This window comes from Prinia subflava, chromosome 17, assembly GCF_021018805.1.
Source record: "Prinia subflava isolate CZ2003 ecotype Zambia chromosome 17, Cam_Psub_1.2, whole genome shotgun sequence".
Taxonomy (NCBI): Eukaryota; Metazoa; Chordata; class Aves; order Passeriformes; family Cisticolidae; genus Prinia; species Prinia subflava.
The window spans coordinates 1,914,630-1,926,642 of record NC_086263.1 but is presented as its reverse complement, the minus strand read 5'-3'; the positions used below and the strand labels follow the sequence as shown (position 1 = coordinate 1,926,642).

General features: G+C 49.8%; 1 protein-coding gene across 2 annotated transcripts in view; it reads left to right on the top strand.

Moving 5' to 3' along the window:
- The window catches only part of XPO6 (exportin 6), a 56,275-nt gene that overhangs the window by 33,881 nt on the left and 10,381 nt on the right, over positions 1 to 12,013 (top strand). Inside the window, exons 9-16 of one of the 2 annotated variants that reach the window (XM_063414269.1) lie at positions 212 to 321; positions 2,575 to 2,683; positions 4,488 to 4,577; positions 6,607 to 6,676; positions 8,131 to 8,290; positions 9,424 to 9,516; positions 10,704 to 10,848; positions 11,445 to 11,591. In XM_063414269.1, the coding sequence (XP_063270339.1) occupies positions 212 to 321; positions 2,575 to 2,683; positions 4,488 to 4,577; positions 6,607 to 6,676; positions 8,131 to 8,290; positions 9,424 to 9,516; positions 10,704 to 10,848; positions 11,445 to 11,591 (924 nt within the window). Of the gene's footprint in view, positions 1 to 211; positions 322 to 2,574; positions 2,684 to 4,484; positions 4,578 to 6,606; positions 6,677 to 8,130; positions 8,291 to 9,423; positions 9,517 to 10,703; positions 10,849 to 11,444; positions 11,592 to 12,013 lie in introns of both variants that reach the window. The other variant, XM_063414268.1, reaches the window with a different exon arrangement.

The window sequence follows — 12,013 nt, the reverse complement described above, 5'->3', positions numbered from 1 at the left end:
CAACCTTGTAATTCCTGGGTTCCTGCCCTTGTACAAAAGCTCTTGCTCATCTTTTGACAGCTCTGAATCTCTGCAGTGAATCCTAGAACCGTTTCAGTAAATCAAGAAGCTCTTCCCATGGATTGAAGTGGATGTTAACTCCTGTTTACATTGTGTGAAATCCATCTTTCCACAGCTTGTGGTACTCATTGGGAATTTTGATGTCTTTCAGCCTACACATGAAGGTTACTTTTCTTGTTTGGACATCTGGACACTCTTCTTGGACTACCTGACCAGCAAAATCAAAAGTCGCCTGGCAGACAAAGAAGCAGTGCTCAACAGGTGAGGGCTGGGGAGCTGCCAGGGTGGGACAGGCAGGAATCAGGGAATGGGTTGGGCTGGAGGGACCTTAAAATTCATCTCATTCCACCTCTGCCATGGGCAGGGACACCTTCCACCATCCCAGGCCACTCCAAACCCTGTCCAGCCTGGCTTTGGACACTTCCAGGGATCCAGGGGCAGCCACAGCTGCTCTGGGCACCCTGTGCCAGGGCCTGCCCACCCTCCCAGGGAAGAATTTTTTCCTAAAGCAGCAAAGAGACTTTGTGGTCACCATGGAAGAGCTGTGAGAAATAATCTACTGCTTGCAGCAGCCTGCTGTGTGGCTGAGTCCTTTCCTTTTCTAAAATCATGAAATATAAAAAGCATAAACCTCAGTGTTTCACACTCATTCACAAGAATTGAGGCTGAGCAGGTTTGGGTAGACAACTGTCACTTACATATGTTGTGTGTGAACCTTGCAGGCAGAGGAAGGAAGCTTTGTAGTCTAAAATAGAACTGGAGCACATTTTAGCACAAATTAGAGGAGGGAACTACAACACAAGTTGCTTACTTAGTGTTCACACAGCTCATACAACTAATTAATGAATTAGGAAACAAATTTTATTTAATTAGGAATTTAAATTTCCTCTTTAAGTAGAGGATGTGTTTCTGAGAAATACAAATGAGAAGTTGCACTTGCTTACTGCTGTGTGTATTAGTTACAGCAGTGCTTGGCAGCTCTTCCTTGGAAGATGCTGACCCTGAAAGAGGTTTTTTTTTTTTTTGAGAAGAGTCTCTTTGCTGCCACTTTAAAAATCTGGTGACTATCCTGGTGACTTGTCTGGGTTTTTGAGGGTTAAAAGCACCATGGTTTGTGCCATGTTTAGTTCTGCTAAGTGCAGAAGGAAAATTCTTTCCCTTAAGCACCCTGAACAGCAGCAGTTAATTTCTAAAAGTCAGCCTGGCATCATAACCACAAAGAAAAGTGGAACTAGCGTAGAGCAGACAGCTCCCCCTTCCAGCATGGGAACTGTGGGGTTTGAATTTCTCAAGAAGTAGATTTCTGGGTTGGAACTTCATGATTTACTCCTGTACCTGCCTAATGTGCATGTTGTGCATGTTGTCTTGGTGTCACTCAGCTGTGATGGAGAAAATTGTACCAAAAAGCTGTCTCTAGGTCTGTCAGATTACAAAATCATAAATGGAGCTTGTGAGTGGTTGGGGCTGTGCATTTGTCAGAGCTGCCTGTCCTCTGTGACAGCTCTGACATCTCCACATCCCTGAGCCGTGGGAACTCTGAGCTGGGCAGTCTGGGAGTGGTTACACCACAGGGGCACAGGGGACCTTTCCTATTCTGTGGTTCAGAAACTTTGCATTTTGTACACAGTGCCACTTTTACCACTGGAGAAGTTGCCAAATGCAAGGTTACGCCACCTTGCCCAGAGCTTGCAGCTGCCTGCCTGGTGGCACAGCTGACTGTCACATCTGACACTTGGCTTACGTCATGCTCTGTGTCTGGTACTCGTTTTTAATGCCTGTTTCTCCAACCTGATTTTCCCTAGAAAAACCAGAGTTTTTTAATGAGACTCCAGCTGTTTTGAGAAGGAAGTTTTTCAAGGAAAAGTCAGACTAAACCTGCTTGAAATCCCTGAAGTTTGGTGTTGTGGCACCAGGAGTGATTATGTGCTCTGCTGAGTTTCAGCGTGGCATTATTTCTGTAGGCTCTCTGGTGTGCTCTGTGCCAGCTCCCCGGCCCCCAGAGGTGCAGGGGTATTTCAGTGATGTGCCTTCAGTGTTACAGTGTGAGCAGGAAAGGGGCTGGCTCCGTTTCAGGGAAGAATTTCAGTGTGGGGAAGGAGACAGCAGCACAGGCAGGCTCAAGGTCCCACCTGAGGCAGCAGCAGCTGCCCTGGTTCCCCTGTTCCTGATCCAGTGCCCAGAGCAGAGCAGCAGAGGCTGCTGAGGACAGCCCAGGCTACAAGAGGCTCTTGGTGCCTCCTGTTTGTGGACACCTGGTGTTGTTCCTGGCAAGCTGCTCCTGCTTTTCCTGTTTTGAGCTCTGGGGCTGTTGCTATTGCTGACAATCCTCCCTTTCCCTTCCAGAGGCAGGGGGATATTGAGTATTGCCAAGGCTGTTTCCTTGCAGGCACCTTGTGACCTGAAATGAGCTGATACCTTGAATCCCAGGAGCTGCTTGGTGTAACTGTTGTGCTTTAGCTTTCCTTTGTGGAAGGGTTTTACCCCACTCTTTGTGTGTCTCCCTGGTGGCTGCAGGTACGAAGATGCCTTGGTTCTGTTGCTGACAGAGGTGTTGAACCGGATCCAGTTCAGGTATAACCAGGCACAGCTGGAGGAGCTGGATGACGAGACCCTGGATGACGATGTAAGGAGCAGGACAGGGCCACAAGGGAACCCCTGCACTGCTGACACCTGGGGTGGCTTTTCCAGGGCTTGTACTTGGGAGTGTGGGCTAAACAGCTGCTTCTCCCCTCCCTTCTGTGTGGGTTTGAGCTGTAAAATGGCTTCAGATGCTTTTCACAAAAAAGTCACTCTGAAGATGTGTTCATCCTGGTTCTTACTGGGGGAAAAGTTTAGGTCCTTACGTTCTCATTGTCAGAGGTATTGCATGTCCATGTCTGGACATGTTTGGAATTTAAAATCTTTAGTTAATTTGGAATTAATTTGTTAGTCACTTGGGAATTTAAGTGCCAAAATCTCTCTGAAACAAAAGCTGAAAGCTTTGTATTGCTGGTGCTTGTGTTTAAGCTTATTTCTCCTAAGTTAGTATTGATAAAATCATCTTGAAGCTGATAAATGTCAGAGTGGAGTAGATGGCCAGAATAGGTGGGGCCAGAGCCCTGGAAGGGCAGGTCAGCTGCCACAGGAGGGTAGGTGAAGGAGCAGAGGGAATTTCATCACAAATGGGATCAGACAGGTTTTTAAATTCTGAGGAGTTGCGGGCTGGTCACATCTCAGCTTCTGAGCTTGATAGCAGCATCATTTCATAAGCAGAATAAATTATTTTCTTGATTTGTTTGACACTTGTGTCAGCTGGATAATTAGCTGTCATACTCCTGTGTGGATGCTTTTCCATGGTGATAATAATGTCACAAATGAGGGTATAAATTATCTAGAGCAGTCCTGATGAAGCTGTCTTTATCTTTCTGAAACTGTGTGGCAAATGATGATACTTGCAAGACTTTAAGCTTTTGGTATAAAACTTGAAAAGTTCATTATTTAAGGCCAAAATTAAGTCAGCACATGGTGCTATTGATTCTGCTGTTGCTGTGTGTTTCTTGTTCCATTTTTACCTTCTCATATTAATGGCAGGTTTGGGCTATGGTGGTAACAGGCAGCTTCTTTCTCTGTGTAGCTGAGCATGGAAAGAGTCTTTTACTGTTAGAATAATTGTTTAACTCCCCTATCAACTTATTGCCACTCTTTCCCCTCCCTTCTCCTGCACTGTCCCCCTGGTTTTATCAATTTTGTATGAAAACAGAATGAATTCTGTAGAAAAATAAGTTTGAGCAGAGTGTGCAGGTTACGCTTCTTTAAGGTGCTGCTTCGGGTTGGTTTTGGGGGGTTTCTCCCTCCTGCCCCTCCCTTCCCAGTGTCCCCAGAGCTGTGTGTTCCCCTGGGCGGGGCTGTGCTCATGCCAGTGTCCCCAGAGCTGTGTGTTCCCCTGGCAGGGCTGTGCTCACCCCGGTGTCCCCAGAGCTGTGTGTTCCCCTGGCAGGGCTGTGCTCACCCCGGTGTCCCCAGAGCTGTGTGTTCCCCTGGGCGGGGCTGTGCTCATGCCAGTGTCCCCAGAGCTGTGTGTTCCCCTGGCAGGGCTGTGCTCACCCCGGTGTCCCCAGAGCTGTGTGTTCCCCTGGCAGGGCTGTGCTCACCCCGGTGTCCCCAGAGCTGTGTGTTCCCCTGGCAGGGCTGTGCTCACCCCGGTGTCCCCAGAGCTGTGTGTTCCCCTGGCAGGGCTGTGCTCACCCCGGTGTCCCCAGAGCTGTGTGTTCCCCTGGCAGGGCTGTGCTCACCCCGGTGTCCCCAGAGCTGTGTGTTCCCCTGGCAGGGCTGTGCTCACCCCGGTGTCCCCAGAGCTGTGTGTTCCCCTGGCTGTGCTCACCCCGGTGTCCCCAGAGCTGTGTGTTCCCCTGGCTGTGCTCACCCCGGTGTCTCTGTGTCTGCAGCAGCAAACGGAGTGGCAGCGGTACTTGCGCCAGAGCTTGGAAGTGGTGGCCAAAGTCATGGAGCTGCTGCCAACCCACGCCTTCTCCACGCTGGTGAGTCCTTCCAGGCCCAAAGTGCCACGGGGAATGAGCACCAACTGCTGTAGATGTTGGGTTTTTTTGATAGACACCTCAGTGCCAAAAAAAGGTAGGGAAATTCGGGGTTGATGCAAACTTTGGCAAGGGGAGATTAGAAATTGAAGACAAAAAATTGTTTCTTTTGCTTTGTTGCATTTCTTGGTGTGCTTTGAAGAGAGTGCTTCAGTGTCTAAGTCCAACTTGGTGGCCACTTTTTAGAAATTCCCAGCTCTCAAAGTGTAAACATTTGGCAGCAACCCCTCTGTGCTGTTTATCTTGGCCTTTATCTTGGAGGCAGGGCTGTGAATTGGGCAGATAAGTGTCATTGTTAGGGCTTTAAAGAGAATAGAATCTTTGTTTTAATTAAAGGCTAGATTAAAATGCTGGAGAGAGGCCTTGGACTATGGGGAAGCAGATCTGATCTGGATAAGTGCTTCTCTTCAGCTGCTGTCACTGCCTTTGGTGGTGTAAAAGTTGTCTGGGTTTGTAGCATCATAACAATTTGGAGAAGGAGATCTTGAGGCTGGAAGTGTGGCCCAGAATTCAGAGCAGTCCAGGTGGGGTTTTGCTGGGTGAGGAGAAAGGGAAATAACAGCAGTGAGATCTCAGCAAGTTCATTAATCCTGCTGGGAACACTGCACACCTCGACCTCTGAACTGTATTCCCAAGAAGCAGAGAAAAGTGGGCTGCTGCAGAGGCAGGAGATGCCTGACCTGAAGTGCCTTTGCAGTTGCTGTTTTGTTGAAGCAGGGGAGCAGGAGAAGCCTGTCACTGGAAGGGAACAAAAGCAGAGGCTGCTGTGCAGCTTTGGCGTGAGTCAGCGGAGGCACCAAGGAGAGGGGCGGGTGTTTGGGGAGCAGATGGATCAGATGGAGCAGAGCATGTGGCTTCCTTGGAGTAACACATTCACATGAGGAAGGCTCTGTGGTTTTGTAAACTCCCCTCAGGCAGTTATGCAAAGACACTCCACTGTTAATTAGGCACAGCATGTTGGAAGCTGGGGAGGGAGTGTTTCCCTGAGCCCTGCATTGTTTGTTCTTGTGGACTGGGGAGTGTGGGAGGCTCTCAAGCAGCTTCCCAGTGCTTTTCCCAGTGGCTGCAGGGCTGGTGAGTGCACTGGTTAGTTCAGGAGTTTTAGCAGTGGCAAATAATTAAAGCAGTGGACAGCAGCTGCCATTATTCCATCCCATGCTGGGCAAGGAAAGGCTGCACTCCTTCTGCTGATAGAGAACTTCCATAAAAACAAACACCAGTTTGAACCATTTTCCCCAAAAGGAATTAAACAGAGCTGTGCCAGGCTGAAAGGATTGAAAAATATTCTTCAGCTGAAGTATGAGCAGGACCTGGCATGTTTGCTGTCACTGCTGAGTGATGGAGCTGGGCTGACACTCTGCTCCCACACTGGGGTGCATGAGGACTGTGCTGTTTATTCCTTTGGCTGTTTTCCCCTTGGAATTTCAGCTGCTGCAGCCTACAGCTTATTGGCAGAGTGCTGCACTGCTCCCCTTCTGTACCCAGGTAGAGACACTGAACTCAACTTTCTGGTTACATAATATTTTGGGAAATTTTTAAGTGTCACCTTTGGGGAAGGGGATACTTCCAGGTGAGGTGTGTGAGCACAGACCTCCCGCACTTCAGACTCTGCCACTCCTCTGCTCCTTGGCCTGGGTTGCTGTGTTGTTGTATATTCCTGGCCTGAGTGCTGTGCCCTCACTTCCACTGTCAGAGCATTATCTTGTCAGGCTGATTGCTGGGGTTAGAGGCAAAGGAGAGCTGCCACAGGGAAGTGCCTTCAGGGGAGGGATCTTTGTTTTCCTGACAGCTGTCAGGACCTGGGAAGTTGTGGGATGCAGGATCAGCCCTGAGCCCATCGTGCCCTTCCTCCAAATGTCTGTCTGAAGGCACTGGGGAGAAATGAGAGAACTCTGCTCTGGCAGAGCAGTCAGTAGTTGGGTGTTACTGACTGCCAAGCCCCAGGATCACAATCAGTTCTCCTCTCTTCCAGTTTCCCGTGCTGCAGGACAACCTGGAAGTGTATCTGGGGCTCCAGCAGTTCGTGGTCACGTCAGGAACAGGTAATAACCACCCTCTGACACTGTGCCCCTCCCTCTTTCATCATTGCAAAACCACTCTAGGCCTGCTTTAGTGTTGTTTTTTTAATATATTCAGTTGATCTGAAGCTGTGTGGTGTCTCATGGCTCAGTTAAACTCCATCAACAGACAGAAATCTCATAATACAATTTGTTCTTATTGGCTTGGTTCTTCCCTTGTTCTGGTATTTGAAATGAAGATACCAGAAGTGTTAAGAGCAGGTATGCGGCACCAAATACTACAGCTCCCTCCTGAGAAACAAGGGAGGCAGCAGTAGTGAGATCTGCCTGAGGGGAGCTTGTAGCTTAAGGTGGTATTGAAATTCCCTGGTGTGACCAGGAAAGGAATCTGTTCCATCTCCAGTACTGCTGGACATGGCAGAATGGTGACTGTTACATAGCCAGTTCTAGAAAAAATATTCCAGTTTCAGGATCATTTCAGCCCTAGGATAAGCAATGTGTAGGGTTTAGTGCTGTGGCACCAGCCTGTGTTAGGAGCTGTCCTGGGGGCTGGGTCAGCAGCAGCAGCTCTGGATTGAGCCCTGGGTGGTGCCACAGAATCCCAGAATGGGTCTGGAAGGGACCAGAGTGAGCCTCTGATCCAACTTCCCTGCTCATCCCAGAGCACATGGGTCAGGATCGTGTGTTTGTGTTGATGGCACAAAATGGAGAGGTTTTGAAAGCTTGATCTGAGATTAAATACAGTCAGTGGAAAGAAAATCTGATTTTCTTCAAAAGGTGGTGTTGCAGAATATATTTGCTTTTTTAGTAGAAGCTCTGGAACGTTTGAGCCCAGGTGCCCACACCTGGGCAGCAGGAGGATTGTGTGGGGCTGGAAAATCTCCTTAACCAATTGTTCCTTGTACTGGAACAATCTGGAAGTGTACAACACACCTCACATCAGAAGTGAAGTCACAAATTCTCTGTCCCAAATCTGCTGCTGGATCACTGGAAGTGTAGCTGGCAGAGGGAGTGTGGAAAACCACCTTGTCCATGTGGAAAAGAACCTTCTCCAGAGCTGAGAATGCTCCTGATGGCAGCAGAAAACAGAAAGGCTCCTGTTCGTATAGGAATTAACACCATAGAGAAGGAAAAAAAGATGTAAAAGGCTGAAATAGTCGTTGACATCTCTATCAGCCTTTGAAGTGCTGTCAGAAGAGCTGAGCTTCCTTTCCAAGCCCAGGGCTGCTGTGCCTTGGCCAGCGCTGCCATCTGACCTGTGACCCAGTGCCGACCTGATTTCAGAAGAATGCTTGTCATGCCATTAGAATAAACTTTGCATTTCCTGTCACTTTGTCCCCAGGTTTCCCATCCCCAACAGCTGCACGGATTAACCCCAGAGTCATGGAGTTTTTGCAGGGGTTTCCAGCCCTGGGGGCAGCTCTTAGAGAAAGGCTGACGTGTGGCAGTGTTGCTGATGGGCTGTGGTGTCCCTGCAGGTCACAGGCTGAACATCACAGCAGAGAACGACTGCAGGAGGCTGCACTGCTCCCTGAGGGACCTGAGCTCGCTGCTGCAGGCCGTGGGCCGCCTGGCCGAGTACTTCACCGGGGACGTGTTCGCCGCCAGGTTCAACGACGCCCTCACCGTGGTGGAGAGGTGGGTGCAGGCACGGGGACAAGCAGGGCTCCCTTCTGCCTCCCCTTGGCCTGAGCAGATTGAGGGGTGAGCAATTGGATGGGCAGAATGAGGGCTGTGAGGCCAGCGATGTGTGCTGGGGTGGGCAGCAGCCGGGGGGGTTCTGCCCCCTGCTCAGGTGGGACCCCAACCCCCAGCGCTGCTCCAGCCCTGGGGCCCAGCACAGGAAGGACCTGGAGCTGCTGGAGAGAGTCCAGAGGAGGCCACAGTGCTGCTCCAAGGGCTGGAGCCCCTCTGCTGCAGAGCCAGGCTGGGAGAATTGGGATTGTTTCAGCCTGGAAAAGAAACAGCTCAGGGGTGACCTGATTGCCCCTTCCAGTAACTGAAGGAGCCATCAAGAAAGATGGACCGAGACCATTTATAAGGGATGAAGTGCCAGGACACTGGGAATGGCTTCCCACTGCCAGAGGGCAGGGATGGATGGGATATAGGGAAGGAATTGTTCCCTGGGAGGGTGGTGAGGCCCTGGCACAGGGTGCCCAGAGCAGCTGTGGCTGCCCCTGGATCCCTGGCAGTGCCCAAGGCCAGGTTGGACAGGGCTTGGAGCAGCCTGGGATAGTGGAAAGTGTCCCTGCCCATGGCAGGGGTGGAATAAGATAAACTCAGTCACTTGAAAATATTGTCCAGCATCTGCATTTGTGAGGCAATGAAATAACATGTAAAGTTTGACTAGAGTTGTATCTTTCAAAACTAAATCACCAAAACCTGCTTTGATGGTTGGACTTTGTGATCTTCAGGGTCTTTTCCAACCTTGATGATTCCATGATTCTTCTCTTAAATGAAGAGATCTGTGAAAGCTGAAGGAGGACACATTTTACTCTTCCTCTCCAAGATACTTAATTAACACATAGTTACAAATGGCAGAATTTGAGGCCTTTACACAGGTTTTGTGCTTTCATTTGTGTGCAGGAACATCTGACTTGTTCCATTTTATCCCAAACGGCGCCATAGGCTCTGAATTATTTTAAGCTAAATGGTCAAAATCTCATTTGTGTATTAGCTAAATACTAACACAGACTGAGGAGGAGCTGTGCTAGATCAGGTGCTGGAGCAGATCTGTACAACCCCTTTGCACTGCCGTGTTTCTCCTGCAGGCTGGTGAAAGTGACGTTGTATGGATCCCAGATCAAGCTGTACAACATCGAAACCGCCGTTCCCTCCGTGCTCAAACCTGACCTCATCGATGTGTGAGTGCGGGCTGCACCCAAACTGGTGTGGGAAGGGTTGGAGCTCCTGCATCTGCTGCTCACACCCCTCCTTGGCAGCCTCTCCAGCTGTTGGCAGCCTCTCCAGCTGTTGGCAGCTCCCCAGGAAAGCACCTTTTTCAGCTGATGGAAGTCAAGGCTGCTGCCAGCATTTTGGACCAGTCTTTCCTCTAATGGAAGTACCCAGGTCATTTAAAGGAAAACATGTTTGTGCTGAGAAGGAAAAATGCCCCTTAAATCAGCTCTGAGAGCAAACTGGGACTGTGCCCTGCGTTGGTGGTTGTAAAAGCAGGGTAATTAATGAGGAAATAAGTATTACAACAGTGATATTTTAAAGCAATGGATCCACTGTGTAGTGTGTAGTTTATTTATAAATCCAGTTGATGGATTTTTTGCTACTGAAGTCAGAGCTGTGGCTCAGGTAAAAGAGGTTTTTCCCAGTCGAGGGTTTCAATCCTTGTCTTCCAAGACAAACATAAGCCTTGCAGCTGTGCAAACCATTTCTGGGACAAAGAGCTGCCTGCCATCCAGGCAGTGACACTCAGTGTGAAACCTTGGTGCTGCTGGTCACAGATCACCTCTGGGACAGACTTCTAGGGACCCTCCCTTGCTGAGGCTGTTCCCTGCCAGCTGGAGTTCTGGGAGCAGAATTTAAGGTTTGAACATTTGTTCTGGTTTGTAATTGCACCTTCAGCAGCTCCTTGAAGACTCCCACTAGATTTCACCATATTACTGTATAACTAATGGGATTTCTCCTATTGGTCCCAAGTTAATGGCACTGAAATTTGTGCAGGTGATGTATTAATGGTTTTACTGGTTTGCAGTAATTGGGGAGGTGTTTTTCATGATCTGTCAGCAAGGGTTCCCCCTTTTCCCTGACCCTGAAGAAACCTGTGGTCCCTGTTCTAATGCTTGCCTGAGAAAGCAGCACTGTCACACATTTGGGGGACACCTCTCTGAAACATCCTGATTCAGTCCTCATGTGATAAAAGTATGATTATGAAGTGTGGTGATATTTGGCTTTATCGATTCACACCTTTGCTATGGTGGGTCCACAACCAAACACAAAAAAGCAGGGAGGATTTTTTACAAACCACACTGCCAGACTTGCCTGGAACGCCACTCCTGTGTCCCCTTACGGTGCTCCCTGTGTCCCCTGGTGTCCCCAGGCACGCGCAGTCCCTGGCAGCCCTGCAGGCCTACGCTCACTGGCTGGCCCAGTTCTACAGCGAGGTGCACCGGCAGAACCCCGAGCAGTTCATCTCCCTGGTGTCCACGGCGCTGGAGGCCATCACCCCCCTCATCAGCTCCAAGGTACTGCCCCCTGCCTCCCTGGGGCTGCATCTGCCCAGCTGGGGCGGGCTGGGAGCTGGGGCTGCGTCCCAGAGCCACGGGAAGTGTCCTGCAGCACTGGGGCTCAGGCATAAGCAACTTAAAGGCTTTTAAACTCAGTCTAATGATTTTATGGCTTAGAAGCAGGGAAGTCTCTCTCTCATGGTATTAAGGGAACTCAGCTATACTCTGGTTGACAAATAAATCATAGAATGGTTTAGGAAAAGCTCTTTAAGATTGAGTCCAGCCATTCCTCCGGTACTGCCAAGGTCACCACTGACCCATGTCCCCAAGTGCCACATCCATGTGGCTCTTAAATCCCTCAAGGGATAGGGACTCCACTACTGCCTTGAGCAACCTGTGCCTGACCACCCTTTCCATGAAAAACTTTTCCCAAAATCTAATCTAAACCTCCCCTGGCACAACTTGAGGCCATTTCCTCTCACCCTGTCCCTTTTCCCTGGGAGCAGAGCCCACCCCACCAGGCTGCAGCCCCCAGGTCCTGGCAGCTCAGTGAGCTGGCCCTGGCTGTGTGTGCTGGTGGCACTGGGCAGCCTGAGCACCCCTGTCTGTCGCAGGTGCAGGAGAAGCTGCTGCTGTCTGCGTGCCACCTGCTGGTGTCCCTGGCCACCACGGTGCGCCCGGTGTTCCTGATCAGCATCCCGGCCGTGCAGAAGGTGTTCACCAGGATCACCGACACCTCCGCCCAGCGCCTCCCCGACAAGGTCAGTGCGCCCTGAGCTGCCCCACGTGGAAACCAGGGGGCCTCAGGTCTGAGGGATAACCTCAAAAATCAACTGGAGAGGCAGCAAGCATGTCTGTATTGTGGATATCCACAAATTATGTGATTAATGATCTATCTCAAGGAGCAGCACAAAGAAAAAATACAACTGCACCTCTTAGATCTGATTCTTTCCTCATTTGTTGACACCATCCCCAGTTCTGCATCATCTTTACAGTACAGGCACGCTGATTCTGACCTACACAAAGAGTTTTTTGTGAAACTCACTTACTTATATTGCAGAAGCAATGTAAACAATATAAATACATTCCATTTATAGCACTGACAAGCCACAGTGCTGGGATGTGGTTGTGTTGTGTGCTGGCAAGGAAGCACAAAGTGCTGCACAAGTGCAGAAGCTCAGCT